Source organism: Gobio gobio, assembly GCF_949357685.1.
Source record: "Gobio gobio genome assembly, chromosome: 23".
In the NCBI taxonomy this organism is placed as follows: Eukaryota; Metazoa; Chordata; class Actinopteri; order Cypriniformes; family Gobionidae; genus Gobio; species Gobio gobio.
The window spans coordinates 4,339,258-4,362,902 of record NC_137119.1 but is presented as its reverse complement, the minus strand read 5'-3'; the positions used below and the strand labels follow the sequence as shown (position 1 = coordinate 4,362,902).

The following is a 23,645-nucleotide window of genomic DNA, read 5'->3' as shown; positions in this document are numbered from 1 at the left end:
TTATTATTTATAACTTTAAATAACCATATGTATATGTATTTCCTTTGGAATAAAAACCTAATCAAATTAATCACAAATTAATCTCACATCAAATGTGGCTGAGAAATTTCCCCCAAAGGATCATTCAGAGTCATTATTGTGTTAAATGAGAAAAGCATCAAGTATTACAACACATTACAGAATGGTCAGGGAATGATTTTGGGTGAAAGAAACCTTGACAAACTGTATTATAAGAGGACTTCAGATGTGTAGAATGTGTCTCCTTTAACTTCAGCCGTTGTGCACATTGAGTGCCCTTACTCTCACCGGTGAGGGAATTAATTCACCCATTATGAAGACACATAATGAACTGTCACTGGCTCAAAAGCACACTATTCACAGGCTAAATCTGAGCAGCTCGACCCACAGCTGCACAGCCTCGGGCGCTTGTGGCCGTCATAATCCACTTGAAAAATAGACTGAAAATATGTGGGAGAGGACAACAGATCTGCCATAGAAAGGGGCTCATCTTCTCTCTGTACGATGGCGGGAGGGCGAGAGAATGGGATGGAGAGATGCGATAGAGAGGGCTAATGAGTCTGTCTGGGTCTCTGGAGAGAGCTGAGCATGTGACAGCTTAAGACCTGTAATTACAGGCCAAGAGAGGAGAGGGGACGCGGGATTAAGACCTCATAAACAGCATCAGGAGGCCAGCGCAGTCTGGAAATGTGTGTGTGTGTGTGTGTGTGTCTGTTATAGAAAGGATTAGAACCACTGTATGATGCTGCTATATAGGCAAGGAGATCTTCTCTCTCATCCAAGGTCAGAAAGGATTTCCTCAAGCGTGTTCTAATGGAAAATGTGAACACATGGTTGTGCATTACAGTGATTTTATCATGGCTAAGGCAACCGGTGTTCAGTTGTTGCATTTATTCATAACTAGATGTTTTGTATTTTTTCTTGAAGGGAATACAAGTGGTGTTTCGGTCCAGGCTCAGGTATTCTGAGTGGTTGCAACCAGGCTTTTGTGCCTTTCAGAAATGAATTGAGAATGTATTTAATTTAATTACATTTTGATTACGGGATTTTACTCAAAAATGCAGTTTGAGTTTGAATATGAGTAGAATTAAAATTAACTTTAAATTAATTATTTATTTATTTTTGTAACTTTTTACATGGATGGATGGAAAGAATGCTTGGATGATATAGATTGATGGATGGATGGATGGATGGATGGATGGATGGATGGATAGATGGATGGGTATAATGGTTTGATGATAGATATATAGATGGATGGATGGATGGATGGATGGATGGATGGATGGATGGATGGATGGATGGATTGATGGATGGATGGATTGATGGATAGATGGATGGGTATAATGGTTTGGTGATAGATATATAGATAGATGGATGGATGGATGGATGGATGGATGGATGGGCAGAATGAAACAATGGATGGATGGATGGATATAATTGTTTGATGATAGATATATAGATAGATGGATGGATGGATGGATGGATGGATGAAACAATGGATGGATGGATGGATAGATGAATGGATAGAATGCTTGGATGATAGATATATAGATGGATGGATGGGCAGAATGGAATGATGGATGGATGGATGGGCAGAACGATGGATGAATGGATGGGCAGAGCAGAACAATAGATAGATAAATTGATGGATGTTTGGACAGAAGTGGATGGATGGATAGAATGCTTGGATGATAGATATATAGATAGATGGATGGATGGGCAGAATGAAACGATGGATGGATGGATGGATGGATGGATGGATGGATGGATGGATGGATGGATGGATGGATGGGCAGAATGGAACGATGGATGGATGGATAGAAGTGGATGGATGGATGGGCAGAGTGGGACAATAGATGGATAAATGGATGGATGGGCAGAATGAAACGATGGATGGATGGATGGATGGATGGATGGATGGATGGATGGGCAGAATGGAACGATGGATGGTTGGATAGGAGTGGATGGATGGATGTGCAGAACAGAACAATAGATGGATGGATGAATAGAAGTGGATGGATCGATAAATGGATGGGCAGAATAGAATGATGGATGGATGGATGATGAATGGGCAGAATGGAATGATGGATGGATGGATAGAAGTTGATGGATGGATGCATGATTGATGGGCAGAATGGAATGATGGATGGATGGATAGAAGTGGATGGATGGATGGATGATTGATGGGCATAATGGATGGATGGATGGATGGATGGATGGATAGAATGGTTAGATAGATAGATAGATAGATAGATAGATAGATAGATAGATAGATAGATAGATAGATAGATAGATAGATAGATAGATAGATAGATAGATAGATAGATAGATAGATAGATAGATAGATAGATAGATAGATAGATAGATAGATAGATAGATAGATAGATAGATAGATAGATAGATAGATAGATAGATAGATAGATTGGATGGATGGATGGATGGACAGTCAGTGAGCGTCCCGCAGGCAGTCCGGCTGAGGGGGTTTATCCTCAGGGATTATCCTGTTAGAGAGAGCAGTAGATTAGGGGAGATCACGGCTGGACTGGGCAGAATAAACGGGTTTGTAATAACCCTCCGCTCTCAAACACTGGGCCGTTCCAGATCTGAGTCTCCCACAGCACATCAGTTCATCCACTCACCTTCTGTTTTCTTTATTAAAACCATCCCTTTTTATCTCCCTCTCATCGCCACGGCCGTCAGATTCCAGCAAAGCTTCGTAAAACAAATCCTGGTTTAGTAAAGAGCAGCTCGTTGAGGAGAGTCCGTCTGAGCGGCTGCCCGGCGGGTGAGGCTGTAATGCGCTGACCTCTTCAGTGCGTCAGTAAACGTGTGTTTATCAGGCCCAGAGAGATAGATCAGCCGCTCCAGACTTCATTAACCATCTAGAGGTTTCCCTCCAAACTCCTTCCTCCAAACGCTCTCCTCCGTGAACGTCTTTGAAACTGAGCAAACCAACAGCTCCAGTAGTAATGAAGAGATTCATCATGCATTTTAGACTTTTTTGACAATTGTGCTCAATGCAAAAAACTTTTTTATAATTTTTTTTTACGTTTCGTGTTTTGTTTACATTTTAGGCTTGCATTTGACATTTTTGTGACAGTTGCGCTTAAAGCAAGACACGGTTTTAATTTTTAAAGTTTTGTTTGTTTAATTTGTTTCATTTTGTTTGTTTTGTTTATATTTTAGGCTTACATTTTACTTTACTTTACTTTTTTTTTTACAATTACACTAAAAGCAAGACATTTTTTGTATAAAATGCTGTTATGTTACGTTTTGTTTTGTTTTGCATTTGACACATTTGTGACCGTTGCGCTTAAAGCAAAAACGGTGTATTAAATGTTTTAATGTTTCAAATTTTTTTCTACATTTTAGGCCTGCATTTGACAATTTTGTGACCTTTGCGCTTAAAACAATAATAAAAAAATGTTTTTTTTTTTTTTTGCTTCTGAAAAAATGTTGACAGTTGCTCTTAAAGCAAAATTTTTTTAATTTTTATTTTGTTTTGTTTTGCATTGTTTTAGCCATGCATTTGACCCAAAAATGTACTTTTAATTAAGTAACTTTTATTTAACTTTTTTATTTCGTGATTTGTTGCAATTTTGAGACTATTTTGTTTTATTGCATTTTTGTATGTTTTGGTTTGCCTGTTTGTTTTGTTTACAATTTTTTACCTGCATTTGACTTTTTTGACGATTGTGCTCAATGCAGAAACAGTTGTATAATTTTTTTTTATGTTTCGTTTTTTGTGTGTTTTGTTTTTAAAGCAAAAAACGATTTTACTTTAAGTTTTTTTGTTTTATTTGTTTTGTTTATTATGTTTACATTTTAGGCTTGCATTTGACAATTTTGTGACAATTGCACTTAAAACAAGACATTTTTTTTACTTTTTGTTTTGTTTTGCTTCTGACAAAATGTTGTGACAGTTGCAGTTTTATATAAAATTGTTATTTTATATTTTGTTTGTTTCATTTGATTTGTTTGTTTCGTCTACATTTTAGGCTTGCATTTGACAATTTTGTGACAATTGTACTTTTGCAAATTGCAAAACATGTTGTGACAGTTGCGCTTAAAGCAAGAAATGTTATTTTACGTTTTGTTTACATTTTAGGCTTGCATATGACATCATTTTCTGACTATTGTTCCGAACTATTTGCTAAAGGTAAAAAAAAATAAAAAATCAGCTGAAAGATTACACATAAACCAGTATATATGTTTTTCCTTTTTCTCTTCAGGAGGCTCCGAGTAGCCCGTCTGTGTCTCTGAACTCTCCACAAGATGAGCATGAGCGACGGATCTCTCAGTCGCTGTATCCCGGAGAGAGCCCGGATGACAACCACACCCCACGACCCAGCATGATGGGCAGATTGATGGGTAAGCTGATAAAAACCCTCCACAGGTGCCCCTGGTGGATCAGTTCACACAAAAATGGGATTTCTCAAGCCAGGTGACTTATTATTCTGGATTCAAAGGCATAATTGTTTTTATCAGTCCAGATGTCCTTGCTCACCTGTTATTCATGGTTTCCACATATTTCCAAATTGCCATGAAAAGGAAATGGGTCAATTTGCTTGTCATTTTGAAGGTCTCTTCCTGTCTAAAAGGGAGTTATAGGCAGTTATAGGATCTAGTCACCAGGCTGGTCCCCCGAGAACTACATTTCCCCTAGGGCCATTTTCCTGGTAGCATTCGAACCGCCATTAGAAACTCTGACGCACCGTGATTGGTTGAGAAGTGCCTGGACTTCGGTCCATCTAAAAATGGCCGGTGCCAATGTTTTGCATGCGTTCGGCCAATGAACGTACACTTAAATCACTGGTAATTCCTATTGATCTGGGTTAGACACTACTCTGAAATCATAGCTAATTTAGTCCCCCAGTAGGTGTTCCTAGAACTACAATGGTTCCCAATCAAACACGCCAAAAAGCGGCATTAGTTATAGGAACTATGAAAACATTCCTCCAGTGTGAAAGCCTCTTATGTTGATGGTTCTTGGTCAAAATAGCTGCAATGTGGGACAGTGTTTATGGTGATGGTCATATGTTTGCTCTGAAAGACTTTGCATATACACTCACCTAAAGGATTATTAGGAACACACACTTATGCCTGGCTCACACTACAGGAGTTTTAGGCCGATTTATGGCCGATTTTCCCCTCCCGAGATTCTGAGAAAAAATCTTGTCCACGACCTCGATCGGTTCCGATGTTCGGCGCAGATTATCTGGTAATGTGAGACGTTCACAGATAAAATCTTGCCCCTCCCGATCTGCTCTCACACAAATCGGGCTCGCCCCGGTCATATGAAAACATGTTTGATATTTATCGGGATGAGCAAGATTGTAATAACGTCAGTACTGTCACAATAGCCAATAGGAAACAAGTCTACGACTATGTATGTGCGCGCGCGCTGTGTGTGTCTATGTGCGCGCGCGCGCTGTGTGTGAGAGAGAGAAAGCTGCAAACCATTGTTTCTTATAAGTAGACACATTTCATAATACATAGCCTACTATACTAGCACCAATTGTATTTTCATATTACAGCACAAATCTACACTGTAAAAGGTGACACTGTCGCTTTTGAACTAGGCAGGCAATATTATAACAGTAAACATTCTAGCACACTATAGCCCTATTCGCACGGGTTTAGTAGGCTATTATCTGGGGACATCTGGTGATTTGTATTAATTGCAGAGAATGTCTGTGATCTTAATCCCGTCCGAATCGGCCATGTCTGTAATATGTAAAGTAAATATTCCCCCGTAAATGACCTACCATATTTCGCCAAACACCGAGGCCCTGTGATAATATTAGTCCCGTGCGAATCGGCATCTGTGTGATTTGGCCGGGTTTAGGCGGATCGTATATCATTTTTGCAAGGTTTTTGTTTCCTGTGTGCATTTTTATCTTTATCTTTAACGAAGAATGGCACTAGGCTGCATAAAATGCGCACCGTTATGAATTCCCGTGCGGCAGCGCGGATTATACTTTCACTTTAGAATGAGCATCAATTTGGGAGTAAATTGCTTGAATGGTGTGTTTAATATTCTTAATGAAAAACACAAAAACAGAAAATGACAATGACAAACTTGCTTAAATGGCGCTTTTACATTTAGCTTTGAAACTGAATCTTCCGCTGTATATATTGTTATTATTGCTCAGTTCAGTTTTTAATTGTAGCGTCTGTTCTCTAACTTAACTAAATAATTATTTTTATTACTATAAAACAATCAAAATGATATTGATACGACTGTTTATAATTTCATACAGCTATATCTATAACGAAAAAAACATTAAGTCTTGACATCATAAACGGGAGATAAGTCAGTAAATTCGAGTAAAATCACAGGCTTTGCTTATCCCGTGCGAATGCGCCACGCAAAATTCAGATGTGGGGAGTAATTTCTAAATCACACGAGGTCCCCAGATAATACTAATCCCGTGCGAATACTAGGGCTTATGATAGTAATATAAGGTAAATTTGACCTCCATTTCTCGCTGAAGAACTGACAGTCCATGTTGATCCCGTCTCCCCAACCATTTTCTCATCCACACTCGTTTATTCTTACGCTTTTGTTTTTTTTTTCACAACAAGCGATCATTATTGATAGAGCAAGTTTTCGGTTTACAGTATCCATTTTCCCCGATTACGATCTGCTGCGTAGATCACGTGACGCGCTTCCTCTGGCACGATAATCTTAATAACATTTTGTAGTGTGTGATGCTTCACGAATTTCAAATCTTGTAGTGTGAGCATGTTTAAGATTTGAGGGAAGAAAATCTGCAAAGATTCTCCTGAAGTGTGTGCTGCAACCAGATTTTACAATCGGATAGGATTTTAAAACTCCTGTAGTGTGAGCCAGGCATAATACTGTGTTTGACCCCTTTCGCCTTCAGAACTGCCTTAATTCTACGTGGCATTGATTCAACAAGGTGCTGAAAGCATTCTTTAGAAATGTTGGCCCATATTGATAGGAGAGCATCTTGCAGTTGATGGAGATTTGTGGGATGCACATCCAGGGCACGAAGCTCCCGTTCCACCACATCCCAAAGATGCTCTATTGGGTTGAGATCTGGTGACTGTGGGGGCCATTTTAGTTCAGTGAACTCATTGTCATGTTCAAGAAACCAATTTGAAATGATTCCAGCTTTGTGATGGTGCATTATCCTGCTGGAAGTAGCCATCAGAGGACGGGGACATGGTGCTCATAAAGGGATGGACATGGTCAGAAACAATGCTCAGGTAGGCCGTGGCATTTAAACGATGCCCAATTGGCACTAAGGGACCTAAAGTGTGCCAAGAAAACATCCCCCACACCATTACACCACCACCACCAGCCTGCACAGTGGTAACAAGGCATGATGGATCCATGTCTTCATTCTGTTTACGCCAAATTCTGACTCTACCATCTGAATGTCTCAACAGAAATCGAGACTCATCAGACCAGGCAACATTTTCCCAGTCTTCAACTGTCCAATTTTGGTGAGCTTGTGCAAATTGTAGCCTCTTTTTCCTATTTGTAGTGGAGATGAGTGGTACCCGGTGGGGTCTTCTGCTGTTGTAGCCCATCCGCCTCAAGGTTGTGCGTGTTGTGGCTTCACAAATGCTTTGCTGCATACCTCGGTTGTAACGAGTGGTTATTTCAGTCAAAGTTGCTCTTCTATCAGCTTGAATCAGTCGGCCCATTCTCCTCTGACCTCTAGCATCAACAAGGCATTTTCTCCCACAGGACTGCCGCATACTGGATGTTTTTCCCTTTTCACACCATTCTTTGTAAACCCTAGAAATGGTTGTGCGTGAAAATCCCAGTAACTGAGCAGATTGTGAAATACTCAGACCGGCCCGTCTGGCACCAACAACCATGCCACGCTCAAAATTGCTTAAATCACCTTTCTTTCCCATTCTGACATTCAGTTTGGAGTTCAGGAGATTGTCTTGACCAGGACCACACCCCTAAATGCATTGAAGCAACTGCCATGTGATTGGTTGATTAGATAATTGCATTAATGAGAAATTCAACAGGTGTTCCTAATAATCCTTTAGGTGAGTGTACACACACACACTGTCTGAATATGTCTTGACCGTTTCCATTCCCACCTGTTTTAATCTGACCCATAAGGTTTAAATGCACTGATGAATGAGCACCTGGACACACACAGGCTCAGCCCAGCCAGTCCCAGCATGCTCCTGTGGTTTTGTAAATGGGGGTTAATGTCATTTTCAAGCCTCTGTCTCATCCAGCATGACTCTTTCAAGTCAGTCCTGATTTTCCTCAAACTCCGCTCCATTTCTAGTCCCGCCAGACAATTGGAATCGACAGACCAATCCTTTCACCGTCATGCTTGTCATTTCACAATCGACTACTCAGTCTTGAACAATAAGCTCTTTAGTACCTGACGCAAACCCCGATCTTCCTCCTCCTCATCCCCCTGCTTTTCCTCCACTTCTTGTTCTTCTTCATCCTCTTGTTCTGACCTTGTCTACCGTGTGTGTTTCTCATTGCAGTGTGACAGTGAGTCAGTCAATGACGTCTCATTCTCCACATCAGAGTCACAGGGGCAAAGGCGTGTGATGGACGATTAAACGTGCAAAACCTTTTATCTTTTTGGGGCCTTTTTTGTTGTAATTTTCATTGATAATAGCGGTAGTATACATGACAGGAAATTATGGTTGGTTGATGGAATTTATATATACCGACCAGGCACAACATTATCATTGCCCAAAGCATTACTGCCTCAGCCGGCTTGCCTTCTTCCCATAGTGCACCTGGTGCCATGTGTTCCCCAGGTGAGTCACGCACACACACACCCGGCCATCCACATGATCATCAGACCAGGCCACCTTCTTCCATTGCTCCGTGGTCCAGTTCTGATGATCACGTGCCACTGTTGGTGCTTTGGGCGGGGTCAGGGGTCAACATGGGCACTGGTCAGCGGCTGTGCCGCCCCATACACAACAAACTGAGATGTTCTGTGTATTCTGACCCCTTTCTATCAGAACCAGCATTAACTTCTTGAGCAGTTTGAGCTCCAGTAGCTCGTCTGTTTGATCGACCCACACGGGCCAGCCTTCACTCCCCACGGGCATCAATGAGCCTTGGCCGCCCATGACCCTGTGGCCGGTTCTCCACTGGTCCTCCATGACCCTGTGGCCGGTTCTCCACTGGTCCTCCATGACCCTGTGGCCGGTTCTCCACTGGTCCTCCATGACCCTGTGACCGGTTCTCCACTGGTCCTCCATGACCCTGTGGCCGGTTCTCCACTGGTCCTCCATGACCCTGTGGCCGGTTCTCCACTGGTCCTCCATGACCCTGTGGCTGGTTCTCCACTGGTCCTCCATGACCCTGTGGCCGGTTCTCCACTGGTCCTCCATGACCCTGTGGCCGGTTCCCCACTGTTCCTCCATGACCCTGTGGCCGGTTCTCCACTGGTCCTTCATGACCCTGTGACCGGTTCTCCACTGGTCCTCCATGACCCTGTGGCCGGTTCTCCACTGGTCCTTCATGACCCTGTGGCCGGTTCTCCACTGGTCCTTCATGACCCTGTGGCCAGTTCTCCACTGGTCCTTCATGACCTTGTGGCCGGTTCTCCACTGGTCCTTCCTTGGAGCACTTTTGATAGAGACTGACCACTGCAGACCGGGAACAGCCCACAAGAGCTGCAGTTCTGGAGATGCTCTGACCCAGTTATCTAGCTGTCACAATCTGGCCCTTGTCAAACTCGCTCAAATAATTATTGCATAAATATTAAAAAATACCATCAAATCATCTCAAAATACAAAATTAAAAAGAAAAAATATTATTGAAGAAAAATAAATTTAATTGTTAGGTGTCTGGTCAATGCAACCCCTAAACGAAGAGCACCAGAGGGTTAAACACACATTCATCTTCCCAGCGCTGAACTGCCCCTTTAAGAAGACCTTTGTCTCAAAATATATCCAATGATTTTAGCGATTCTCATTTGCCACTTAAAACATAAAATATTGGATCAAATTAGCACATTTTGCACTGATGTCCGCGATCCTGTCAAAGATCCGACAAATTTCCACATGCATCTTGAAAAGTGGATGTTTTGGAAAGTGCTACGACATTTTCAATGGCAAAAATAGACCATAATTAGTGCATAAAAATTAAAAAATACCATCAAATCCTCTCAAAATACAAAATTAAAAAGAAAGAATATTATTGAAGACAAATAAATTGCATTGGTTTTAATGGGGTGGAGGAAGTTTCATTTGAAGTCTATTAAGTGCTACGGCACATTTTGTGCCATCTCGCGGTTTAGAGGAAAATAAAACCAAAGGCTCCTTTAACCCTGGGGGTAAAACCTATATATATATCTTTCACCTTGTCTCTCTGTTTATCATTGTCTTCACTTCTCATTCTGTCCTAGTTGGTTTGCACAAATGTATGCATTGACACTTTCTTTGTAAAAGCATGCGAGTGAATCTTCCCCAGCGCCTGTGCGGAGAAACTCTAAAACTTCTCCAAATGCAGCACTTCAGAGAGTTTAGCTCTACATCTTCTCCGGAGGAAAGTAGAAAGGCAAAGTTTGAGAAAGTTTACCTCAGGGATGATGGCACCCTTCAGCTGTTGTAGGCCTGACACGTTGTCATATTTCTCAAATAAAGTCTAGTTTTCTGCACCTGAGAATTGTTTCGCCACTTGTCAGTCACTTGCATGACGTGTTATTTTTGCTTTTGAAAGCATGAAAAATGCAACAATAGCACATCACACATTAAATGGCCCATTACTGACGTTCTGAACATCTGTCCTGTAAGTTTTCTGCGCTGTTGGACGTGAGGACTGTCCTTGATGTATGGACTCTGTTGTGTTTGTCAGAGGTCATTTTCTAAAGGACCAAGGTGGAGACCTGCCCGGCATAGCGTGCTGCATCACTGTCAGGAAAATAGTCTTCAGCAGCCACAACTCATTTCAAACATATTTGCTGTCACTCAGGAAGGAGCAGACATGGCAGGGTTTGCACTACAAGGTTAGCGAGATAATGTCGTCTGTTATGACAGGTCGGGATGAGGAATGAAACTTTAAAGCTTGAAAACAGACTGAAATGTGAGGAAAACTCACAGGAATAAAGTGCTATTAATACAAATCGATAGTTGACGCATTCATGGGTAACATTTATATGACTTATATAACTGGTCTCAGTGTTCGTTTTCGTTAGTTTGTTCCTTGTTTTTGTCTTTATTTCTACCTCTAACTTTTTCATTATAAATCGCTATAACTATATACACCAATCAGGCATTACATTATGACCTAATATTGTGTTGGTCCCCCTTTTGCTGACCCGTCACGGCATGGACTCCTCTAGACCCTGAAGGTGTGGTATCTGGCACCAAGATGTTAGAAGCAGATCCTTTAAGTCCTGTAAGTTGCGAGGTGGGCCCTCCATGTATTGGGCTTGTTTGTTCAGCACATCCCGCAGATGCTCGATTGGATTGAGATCTCAGGAATTTGGAGGATCTATCGATCTCATCCATCCATCCATCCATCCATCCATCCATCCATCCATCCATCCATCCATCATCTATCTATCTATCTATCCATCTATCCATCTATCCATCTATCCATCTATCCATCTATCCATCTATCCATCTATCTATCTATCTATCTATCTATCTATCTATCTATCTATCCATCCATCCATCCATCCATCCATCCATCCATCCATCCATCCATCCATCCATCCATCCATCCATCCATCCATCCATCCATCCATCCATCCATCCATCCATCCATCCATCCATCCATCCATCCATCCATCCATCCATCCATCCATCCATCCATCCCATTCATCCATCCATGTCTGTCTATCTATCTATCTATCTATCTATCTATCTATCTATCTATCTATCTATCTATCTATCTATCTATCTATCTATCTATCTATCTATCTATCTATCTATCTATCTATCTATCTATCTATCTATCTATCTATCTATCTATCTATCTATCTATCCAACCATTCTATCTATCTATCTATCTATCTATCTATCTATCTATCTATCTATCTATCTATCTATCTATCTATCTATCTATCTATCTATCTATCTATCTATCTATCTATCTATCTATCTATCTATCTATCTATCTATCTATCTATCTATCTATCTATCTATCTATCTATCTATCTATCTATCTATCTATCCAACCATTCAATCTATCTATCTATCTATCTATCTATCTATCTATCTATCTATCTATCTATCTATCTATCTATCTATCTATCTATCTATCTATCTATCTATCTATCTATCTATCTATCTATCTATCTATCTATCTATCTATCTATCTATCTATCTATCTATCTATCTATCTATCTATCTATCTATCTATCTATCCTATTCATCCATTCATGTCTATCTATCTATCTATCTATCTATCTATCTATCTATCTATCTATCTATCTATCTATCTATCTATCTATCTATCTATCTATCTATCTATCTATCTATCTATCTATCTATCTATCTATCTATCTATCTATCTATCTATCTATCTATCTATCTATCGTTCTATCTATCTTCCATCCATTCATTCATCCATCCATCCATCCATCCATCCCAAATCAAATCCAATCAATCCATATATCCATCCTCATAAAGACATGGAACACAATAATAATAATAATAATACTAATAATACTACTACTAATAATAATAATAAAACCAATGAAAAAGACATTCAGACAGTAAGTCACATGTGATTTCAGTGAGAGGGTCAAGCGTAATGGAGAGAGCGTCAAAATAGGCCAGCACTTCAGACCAATCATGTCTTGAACAACAAAGAAAAAAACACTATTTGAAATGGGATCTGAACTTCCAGACTGAAATGCATTTCCGAAAATCAGATTTTAATGTGTTTTCACGTCATTTTCTGCTGTTCAGATTGCAAATAATGAAACCGATTTGGGCTTCCATCTTTCCTTGTCACATGTATTATATTCCCACATCCTAGAGGTAAGGAGTGACATTGCACCTGTTGAGCAGCCGCGCTGTAGATGTTGGGTTCTCGTAGTCTTATGTTCGATTTGCACTTAGTGTTACTTTAACAAGTTAAACACAGTTAAAGTGACACACAGTGGGACTTTCTTCTATCATTTAAGGGGTGGTCTCTACCAATTTGAATTTGCCCTTCACAACTGTTGATTTTGAGAGAGAAGTGCCTCTAAGTGTGTGACGGGAAAGGTTAGCCCCATTAAACAGCAGAAATAGGCACTGTGGCCGAGGCTCGTACCAAAAAACGGGGTATATGGGTCCATTAATAGGCCTTCGTGTAAAGCGGCGTTTCTGTGACTGCTGCTCCTGGAGACTCTCACTAACCATATTCTGCCCATAGAGAGACATATTGAGTATATTCTGAATGAATCGAGCTCTGAATGACAGTCATTACAGCTGCGGATGCCTTGTGCACTTGAGGTAATCATAGTGGCAGAACATTTTAGAGTGTAGTCATTTAGACAGAGCACTGGAAATCATTTTCAGCACCTTTGAACAGGTAGAAAAAAGAGAAACAAGTCGTATGCCTGTAGGATAGAAGTTAATAAGCCATTTTGGATTAACATATGTATATGATAATATATGATAACAGTTACATAATATAGGCTATTACCACCACAACATTGTGAGGGTAGTCATTTTGAGGTCATCATTTGTGACATTTAGCAACTGTTCTGTGAGTCTGCTTGTGCTTTGGCTAGCGTTTAAGCATGTGATTTGGTAATAAGGCTTGTGATTCAGCTAGCAGTAGTCATTTAGCTTGTGATTTACTTAGCAAATTGGTTAGGCTAAGCGTGTGATTTGGTTAATGTTTAGCTAAGCAATAAAGCTTGTGATTTAGCTACAATTTCACTCATTTAGTTTGTGATTTAGTGATTTGGCTAGTTATTGAGCTTGTTGATTAGCAAGTGATTCAGTTTCGATTTGACTGGTCTTAGGCCTATAGCGCGCGATTCAGGCTAGCAAATAAGTTTGTGATTTAGTCAGCGATTTTGGCTAGCGAATTAGCTTGTGATATAATTAGCATTTACCTAGCAATAAGTCTTGTGTTTCAGCTAGCGATTTGACTAATCATAGGCCTGTAGCTTGTTAATTAGCTATTGTAGCTATCCGGCTAGCAATTAAGCCTCTGATTTGGTTAACATTTGCCTGTAAATAAAACTTGCGTTTCAGCTACAATTTGACTAATTAGCTTGTGATTTTTTTATTAGCATTTGCTTAGCAATAAGTCTTGTGATTCAGCTATCAATTTGGCTCATAATTTAGCTTGATTTAGTCAGTGATTTGGCTACTGATTAAGCTTGTAATTTGGTTAGCAAAAGGTCTTGTCATTCAGCTAGCGATTTGACTAGTCATAGCCTATAGCTTGCAATATATGTAGCGTTTGGGCTAGCGATTAAGCCTCTAATTTGGTTAGTATTTGCCTAACAAGTCTTGTGATTCAGCTATCAATTTGACTAGTAATTTGGCTAGTGATTTGGTTAGCAATAAGTGTTGTGATTCAGATAGCGATTTGACTAATTAGCTTGTGTTTTGGTTAGCATTTACTTAGCAATAAGTCTTGTGATTCAGCTAGCAATTTGACTAGTAATTTGGCTAGTGATTTGGTTAGCAATAAGTGTTGTGATTCAGCTATCGATTTGACTAATTAGCTTGTGTTTTGGTTAGCATTTACTGAGCAATAAGTCTTGTGATTCAGCTAGCAATTGGACTAATAATTTAGCTTGATTTAGTCAGTGATTTGGCTAATGAATAAGCTTGTGATTTGGTTAGCAAAAGGTCTTGTGATTCAGCTAGCGATTTGACTAGTCATAGCCTATAGCTTGCGATATATTTAGCGATTGGGCTAGCGATTAAGCCTCTAATTTGGTTAGCATTTGTCTAGCAATAAGTCTTGTGATTCAGCTACGATTTAAATAATTGTCTTGTGATTTAGTTCAAGTTTTTGGTAGCGATTAAGCTTTTGATTTGGTTGATAATTAGCTAGCAGTAAGGTCTGTGATTCAGCTATGATGTTTTTTAACTGCTAAATTACTTACACGTACCATACATTTAATCATTATGCACACACTTTAATCCAAGTATTCAGAATGCTACAAAAAAATAATGAAGGGGTAGACGTGACATGGGGAAGTAAATGCTTTGTAAACTCATATATCAGAGCGCTAATTATCTTTAGACTTCTTTTATTCCTCAAACATAAAACTAATTAACAGTAAAGCTAATGTTGCTTGTCTTTGCAGTTGCATTAGTGATTAAACTTAACTACTTCAAAGCTAAACTTCTTTTTTCATGGGCTGCCTCTGATGTTTTGTCCTCCACCAAAACGTTGTTGCATATTAATGAATCACGATGCTTACTGTAAGCTTGTAATATTTGATCTTTATGTAATTTCTGTTGTTATATAAAGAGATAAAAGAGCCTTAACAGTAATGCTTGTGAGGTAATGGGCGGGGCTTAATCTGACAGTGCCATCACATTGATTGGCCGCAGTCGCTGTCAGTCAGATTGATTGGCGGTGCTGTCAGCGGGATGGGCCGCTGGCTGTGAAACTGTGTGAAGATGTAGCATATACACTCAGCCTTACATCAATCTAACTGGCAGTGTGAATCCACCTCTCGCAAGTCTCTACTACACAGGCTACTTGTCAAGGTATAATGCAGCAGGTGGCAGATACACATCTCGGGCTGAATCAAATGTGTTTTTTCTTCTTTCTCCATTTCTCTTTTCTCCTGTCGTCTCTTAGCCGAGACTTTGAGGGATGGGTTGTTTGAAGAAGTGGTTATTTTTAATAAAAGTATGGCAAATATGCAAGTTCTTGGCAGTAATCAAGGATCTCTTTGATGTGGAGTGAATTACAGAAGTCTTGCTTGCTGTGAGCACAACTTTGTCCGAATTAAAAAGTCCAGCCAGTGGCAGAAAATCACACTGTGTCGCAAATTGTGGACCCGCCGCTTACTTCTGGACGTGCTGTTTTGGAGGCACATCCGTTCACGCCACAGGAATCATGGAAATTTACTTCACTTGTTAATGGCTGGAAAATTTACAACATTTGCCGGCCATGAATATTTCTTACTGATGTTTTCTCACTGATTTTAGAAAATATACTACTGGTCAAAAGTTTTTTGTAGGATCTTTCGTTTCGTTTTCAGAAGAAGTCTCTTCTGCTCACCAAGGCTTGTGCAAAACTTGTTTTTTAACGATTCTTTAATGAATAGAAATATTTTTTCTGAAATATTAAAGGGTTAGTTCACTTTTAAATAAACTTTTTCTGATAATTTACTCACCCCCGTGTCATCCAAGATGTCCATGTCTTTCTTTCTGCAGTCAAAAAGAAATTAAGGTTTTTGATGAAAATATTCCAGGGTTTTTCTTCATATAATGGACTTCAATGGGCCCCAAACGGTTCAAGGTCCAAATGACAGTTTCAGTGCAGCTTCAAAGGGCTTTAAACGATACCAAACGTTACCAAGGGTCTTAACTAGCCAAATGATCAGTTTCTGCGAGAAACCGATCAGTATTTATGCTATTATTTTACCTCACGAACGTGATCATCTCTGAGCTCCGGCATAACTTCCGCTAAGTGAGGTCAAAATACGAGCGTGGTCATAGATATAGCGATCATAGATGCCTCATTCTACTGATCCGTGCAGGTGCTAATGAGGCATCTACGTATACATCTATGACCACGATCGTATTTTGACCTCACTTAGCGGAAGTTATTGCGGAGCTCAGAGATGATCACGTTCGTCTAATAAGAGGTAAAATAATAGCATAAATACTGCTCGGTTTCTCGCAGAAACTGATCGTTTCGCTTGATAAGACCCTTATTCATCGTCTGGTATTGTTTAAAGCCTTTTGAAGCTGCACTGAAACTGTCATTTGGACCTTGAACCGTTTGGAGCCCATTGAAGTCCATTATATGGAGAAGAATCCTGGAATGTTTTCATCAAAAACCTTCATTTCTTTTCCACTGCAGAAAGAAAGACATGGACATCTTGGATGACATGGGCGTGAGTAAATTATCAGCAAAAGTTTATTTAAAAGTGAACTAATCCTTTAAGGGTGCTTTCACACTAGCAGTTTTGGTGCGCACCCGGGTTCGATTGACGTCAGAGTTCGGTACGTTTGGATGATGTGAACATGGTCTTCCGAACTCGGGTGCGCACCCGCGAACCGTACCAGAGTCCGCTTAAAAAGGGTGGTCTGGGGTACGGTTCATGTGAACTCCAGTACGGTTCGCTGCTGATGTGAACGCAATCGTACTAAATCGCGGAAGTGAACCGCTATTAATGACGTATGATTTGATAAAAATGTGTGTTTGTGTGTGTTTCACTCATTTAGGTAGTACAATGTTGCAAAAGCTTTCTATTTCAGAGAAATGCTGCCCTTTTGAACTTTCAATTCATCAAAGAATCCTTAAAAATGTTTTGCATGACTGTATTCAACATTGATAATTATCATAAATGTTTATTGAGCATCAAATCCTCATATGAGAATGATTTCTGAAGGATCATGTGACACTGAAGACTGGAGTAATGATGATAAATTCAGCTTTGATCACAGAAATAAATTACATTTTATAAGATATTCAAATCGAAAACAGTTATTTTAAATTGTAAAAATATTTCACAACATTACTGTTTTTGCTGTATTTTGGATCAAATAAACGAAGCCTTGGTGAGCAGAAGAGACTTCTTCTAAAAACATCTTACGAAAGATCCTACAAAAAAATGTTTGACCGGTAGTATATTTTCGAAAATCAGTGAGAAAACATCAGTAAGAAATATTCATGGCCGGCAAATGTTGTCAATTTCCCCGTTCAGAGTTTAAGTGCCTTGGTGTATAGAAAGTTCAAAAGAACAGCATTTATTTGAAATATAAATATATATTTTTAACAATGTAAATGTAATCATGTGTTAGTTTCTTAAAAATCATAATCGAAAAAAATCTTACTGACCTAAAACTTTTAAACGGTAGTGTATGTTTGTCTGTTTTGACCAAATTGTATTTATTTGCCAAAGCTGACTTTATAGCCTAAATCATAGATCATCCTAAATACGGAGAGATAGAGAGATCCCACAGAGGACAAGTTTAACTTAATAGTTCACTCTTTCATCATATCTGCACACGAATCCCGAGCCGTGACCTTCTTTCCCTCAAGGTATATTTTTCTCTGGATCTACAGTCTCTTGTGAATGGCGCTGTACCAGAACTAGAATGACAGAGATATGCTGGGAATTGCATCACGCTAACAGCGCCTCCTCAGCCTCCCTCGGCTTCCCTTAAGTGGTTTGTCTGCGCCTGTCAGATTAGCACACCCGCTGTATTAATCTGCTGATGAAAACTACGGGATAATGAGAGCTGTTATGCTAACAGGTGGAGGGTTGATGGGAGATAACAGACTTATACAGTGACCACGAGAGCCTGAATCCCTGGCACGAGATGGCTGTGGCTCCCTGCGACCTTCCCCTGTGATGTTAAATATAGCCTTACACTACTCGGAGACATGATCTCTAGGGTGTTACACACACACAAACAATGTGTGTGTACATATTAGGCCTGTCAGTTAACACACTAATTCACTGCAATTAGTTATAAAACAATAACATGACCATATTCTCCATTGTTGCGGCTCCTCTTTTTCCAGTCTGTCAGTAACGCTCTGTTTAGTTCCTGTACTGAAAACCTGAAACCACGCCCACCTAGCTCGACCATAGGCAATCCACCTGTCACTCAAGTGGCCACACCCCTAATTATGCAGAACTTTAAGGTTTCATATAATTCAAACAGATGAGTTATTAAAAAAAATCACCCCCTTCATAGTTGTTAGGGAAAAATTAGCTATACTGACTAAAACCACTTTTTGTACCAGGATGTAAATGTATTTTTTTCTGGTGTAAAGTTGGGCATTTTAACATGGGGGAGAAACAGATTTGACTCCCCTTTGGAGCCTGTCTCTAGTGGCCAGTCAATGAATTGTAGTTTCCGTGTTGGTTTCAAGAGAGACCGCGGGAGATTGCCACTTGGTTCTAACACACTACTAACGCACTTTTATGATGGATGGACGCACTTTTATGATGGATAGATGCACTTTTATGATGAATAGATGCACGTTTATGATGGATGGATGCACTTTTTATGATGGATAGATGCACTTTTATGATGGATAGATGCACTTTTATGATGGATGGATGCACTTTTATGATGATAGATGCACTTTTATTATGGATAAGATGCACTTTTATGATGGATGGATGCACTTTTATGATGGATGGATGCACTTTTATTATGGATAAGATGCACTTTTATGATGGATGGATTCACTTTTATGATGGATAGATGCACTTTTATGATGGATGGATGCACTTTTATGATGGATAGATGCACTTTTATGATGAATAGATGCACGTTTATGATGGATGGATGCACTTTTTATGATGGATAGATGCACTTTTATGATGGATAGATGCACTTTTATGATGGATGGATGCACTTTTATGATGGATAGATGCACTTTTATTATGGATAAGATGCACTTTTATGATGGATGGATGCACTTTTATGATGGATGGATGCACTTTTATGATAGACAGATGCACTTTTATGATGGATAGATGCACTTTTATGATGGATAGATGCACTTTTATGATGGATGGATTCACTTTTATGATGGATGGATTCACTTTTATGATGGATAGATGCACTTTTATGATGGATAAGATGCACTTTATGATTGATGGATTCACTTTTATGATGGATGGATGCACTTTTATGATGGATGGATGCACTTTTATGATGGATAGATGCACTTTTTTGATGGATAGATGCACTTTTATGATGGATAGATGCACTTTTTTGATGGATGGATGCACTTTTATAATGGATGGATGGATTGATGGATGGATGGATGCACTTTTATGATGGATGGATGGATGCACTTTTATAATGGATGGATGGATGGATGGATGGATGTACTTTTATGATTGATAAGATGCACTTTTATGATGGATGGATGCACTTTTATGATGGATGGATGCACTTTTATGATGGATAAGATGCACTTTTATGATGGATGGATGCACTTTTATGATGGATGGATGCACTTTTACAATGGATGGATGGATGGATGGATGGATGGATGGATGCACTTTTATGATGGATGGATGCACTTTTATGATGGATGGATGGATGGATGGATGGATGGATGGATGGATGGATGGATGCACTTTTATGATGGATAAGATGCACTTTTATGATGGATGGATGCACTTTTATGATGGATGGATGCACTTTTATGATGGATGGATGGATGGATGGATGGATGGATGGATGGATGGATGCACTTTTATGATGGATAAGATGCACTTTTATGATGGATGGATGCACTTTTATGATGGATGGATGCACTTTTATGATAGACAGATGCACTTTTATGATGGATAGATGCACTTTTATGATGGATAGATGCACTTTTTTGATGGATAAGATGCACTTTTATGATGGATGGATGCACTTTTATAATGGAGGGAAGGATGGATGCACTTTTATGATGGATGACTAACTCAACCAGGCCCGGCCCTTTATCCTGTGTATTAATTATTGAAATGAGGAATATTGTGATGAGTTGGTTCCCGGAAGAAAACTCAAGACTACAATAGAGGCGTTTCAGAAACACTAACACTGGTATAGAGAATACAAGGGCACATCAAGGGTGCGTATAGAGTGCTTATGAGCATCCTTCTGAATTATAAAATGACAAATGGGATGCTCTCCGTTCTTGTGGGCCTAACAGACGCGTGAAGCAAGACCTCACACAGGACGTTAGTGTTAGTTGGGACGGGGCCTCTATTTTTGAAGCTATTTAGCTTATAACAGTTTTTAGTTTTTACTGCTTTTAAAGGCTCTTTGCCTTTGGCAGAGCTCAGAAGGGTTTTTTTGGTTTTAATTTATGTAAGGGAAAACTTTTCAGGCCATGAATTTGCGATAGCTGACTTTTAACTCATCTCAGCTTCACGTCTCAAAAGCATTGAGTTAAGTCGGTGCCAATGGTTCTATGATCCGGCGTATGATGCTTTTGAGAAATGCAGCCCTGGTTGGCCAGTACAGCCGTGGTTATTAGAAAACTTTGCTTTTGCTTTGTTGAAACCTTCAAGTTTTAACTTCAAATTTTTAGAAAGGATAGTGTATTCACTAGTGGGTGATATTTCAAACTTCTTGAGTGTATGTTGTACTTCAATTCCACCAAACAAAGAGTGTGAATGACTTTTGTTACACATCCCATCTGGATTTCGGTTATAAATAAATCTGTGTTTAGGTCTTTCTCAGAGAAAGTTTGTGTGATTGCCCCTGAACTGTCAAAACTAGCAGCTCATTAAGACTACTCGTTTTCTTCCGGTTTTTTTGTTTTTAGTTTAGAAGAATCAAACTGATTAAATAACACTTTTATGATGAATGGATGCATTTTTATGATGAATGGATGCACTTTTATGATGAATGGATGCACTTTTATGATGGATGGACGCACTTTTATGATGGATGGATGCACTTTTATGATGAATGGATGCACTTTTATGATGGATGGATGTACTTTTATGATGGATGGACGCACTTTTATGATGGATGGATGCGCTTTTATGATGGATGGATGCACTTTTATGATGAATGGATGCACTTTTATGATGGATAGATGCACTTTTATGATGGATGGATGCACTTTTATGATGAATGGATGCACTTTTATGATGGATAGATGCACTTTTATGATGGATGGATGGACTTGTTTGGACTTCAAAACAGAAACAGCCATTCACTGCCATTATAAAGCTTGGAAGAGCCAGGACATTTTTTTAACTCTGATTGAGTTTGACTGAAAGAAGAATGTCATATACACCTAGGATGGCTTGAGGGTGAGTAAATCATGGGTTAACTTTCATTTTTGGGTGAACTATCCCTTTAAGTGGCTGAAATGTGAAAGTAGGGACAATTAATAGAACATATTACGGGTTTCAAACCTACAACCTTCTGGTTACTGCCACATTGGTTGGATTGATCTGTTTTGCTGGTTTTAAGAGTGTTTCGGGCACTTATCAGGCTGTCAGGCTGGGATACCAACTGGCTAACCAACTAAACACCAGCAAACCACCATTTATATATATATTGGCAGGGAGTAGAGGCATCGCTTTGTAGTTTTAATGGCTAAGGCTATTACTTTCATTATTTCCTGTGTTTACAGTATAAGCCCATTCTCATGTGACCTAACTCAAATCAAATGTGACTGAGTTAACGTTGCCAACACATATGATGTCAAATGGTCATGTGCTTTTGGAAGATGCTTTCTGAAAAGCATAGCGGAGAGGCTGTGCCATCAAAAACCCTCTGAGATCTCAATGATGACCTGCTGGATTTTCCCGACCACAGCAAGTCACTGTGGATGGACATTCATGACAAACACTTGGCTTTCGCTCTATCCCCCGCTTCTGGGAAAAGTTGATGTCTTTGTTCCTAAATACATGCGAGGTTGTGATTAATACCACATGTTGGCCTATTTCTTTCATTGAAATTTGTTTTTGGATTACCGGATTACACAAAGTTGAATTATGCTTTTTTTTTCAATGACTGGAGGAAACTGAAACCTTCATGTTCCCGCAAGTCTCTACGGTGAAGCCCAGCTTTCAAATCGCCTTCTTTAGATGTTCTTGAAATCAACTCCTCAAAAGCTTTTGCTCTCTATGAGCTAAATCAATGAGACTAAAAACTTGGCCTGTATGGACTTCCTAATGATTGTTCGGAGAGCATTTTTCAAGAATAGGCTTGAATACCTGGAAAAATAGAAATCTAATGCCATGAGGTTTCATTTTGTGCTTAAATTTGGGTTGAAGTCACATTTTGGACCTTATGAACACCTCAACTGTCTTAAAACCCATCCTGGTGACCAGAAAACATCATATACTGGATGGAAGGCTTTGTGATTTCATGCAACCAGGGCAAACTCAACTAGTTTAACCAACAAGACCACCATGTTCAACCAGCTTCACAAAAAAAAAAATCATTTTACTTGTATTAGTCGCTTAGAGTTGCTTCATTTTAAGGTTTCGGCCCTTTACTTTATACTACGTTGAATGCTTTATTGTGATTGGTTGACAAACATTCTAGGGTGCAGTGTTGGGGAAAGTTACTTTTAAAAGTAATGCATTACAATGTTGTGTTACTCCCTAAAAAAGTAACTAATTGCGTAACTAAGTTACTTTTTATGGAAAGTAATGTGTTAAGTTACTTTTTGTGCGCCTCACACTTTAAGACCCAGTGAACAAAAAGTCATTTTTGCTTATTAGTATAGTTGAATTGGATCATCGAAGGTCAGCAGCAAAGACAAGTAAATAAAGTGAGATTAAATACATAAAGTATATTTATCATTTGGCATATTTAATTATTGCAAGTTTGCGTAATACTCTGAGTTTGCATACTGAATACTGAATCTGTTTTTGTGCGAGTGACATGAGTGAATGCATGCTGACATTTAGTCTAGGGACTGATTTCACAGACAGGGTTTAGACCAAACCAGGATTAGGCCTTAGTTCAATTATGGTATTTTAGTAGCTTTTATAAACGTGCCCTAG

At 39.4% G+C, this 23,645-nt stretch overlaps 1 protein-coding gene across 1 annotated transcript in view; it reads left to right on the top strand.

Annotated features, from left to right (window-relative positions):
* Positions 1 to 23,645, top strand: part of pard3aa (par-3 family cell polarity regulator alpha, a) — a 753,733-nt gene that overhangs the window by 442,118 nt on the left and 287,970 nt on the right. The window contains exon 13 of the mRNA XM_079805963.1: positions 4,251 to 4,389. Coding sequence (XP_079662089.1) covers positions 4,251 to 4,389 — 139 coding nt within the window. The remainder of the gene's footprint in view (positions 1 to 4,250; positions 4,390 to 23,645) is intronic.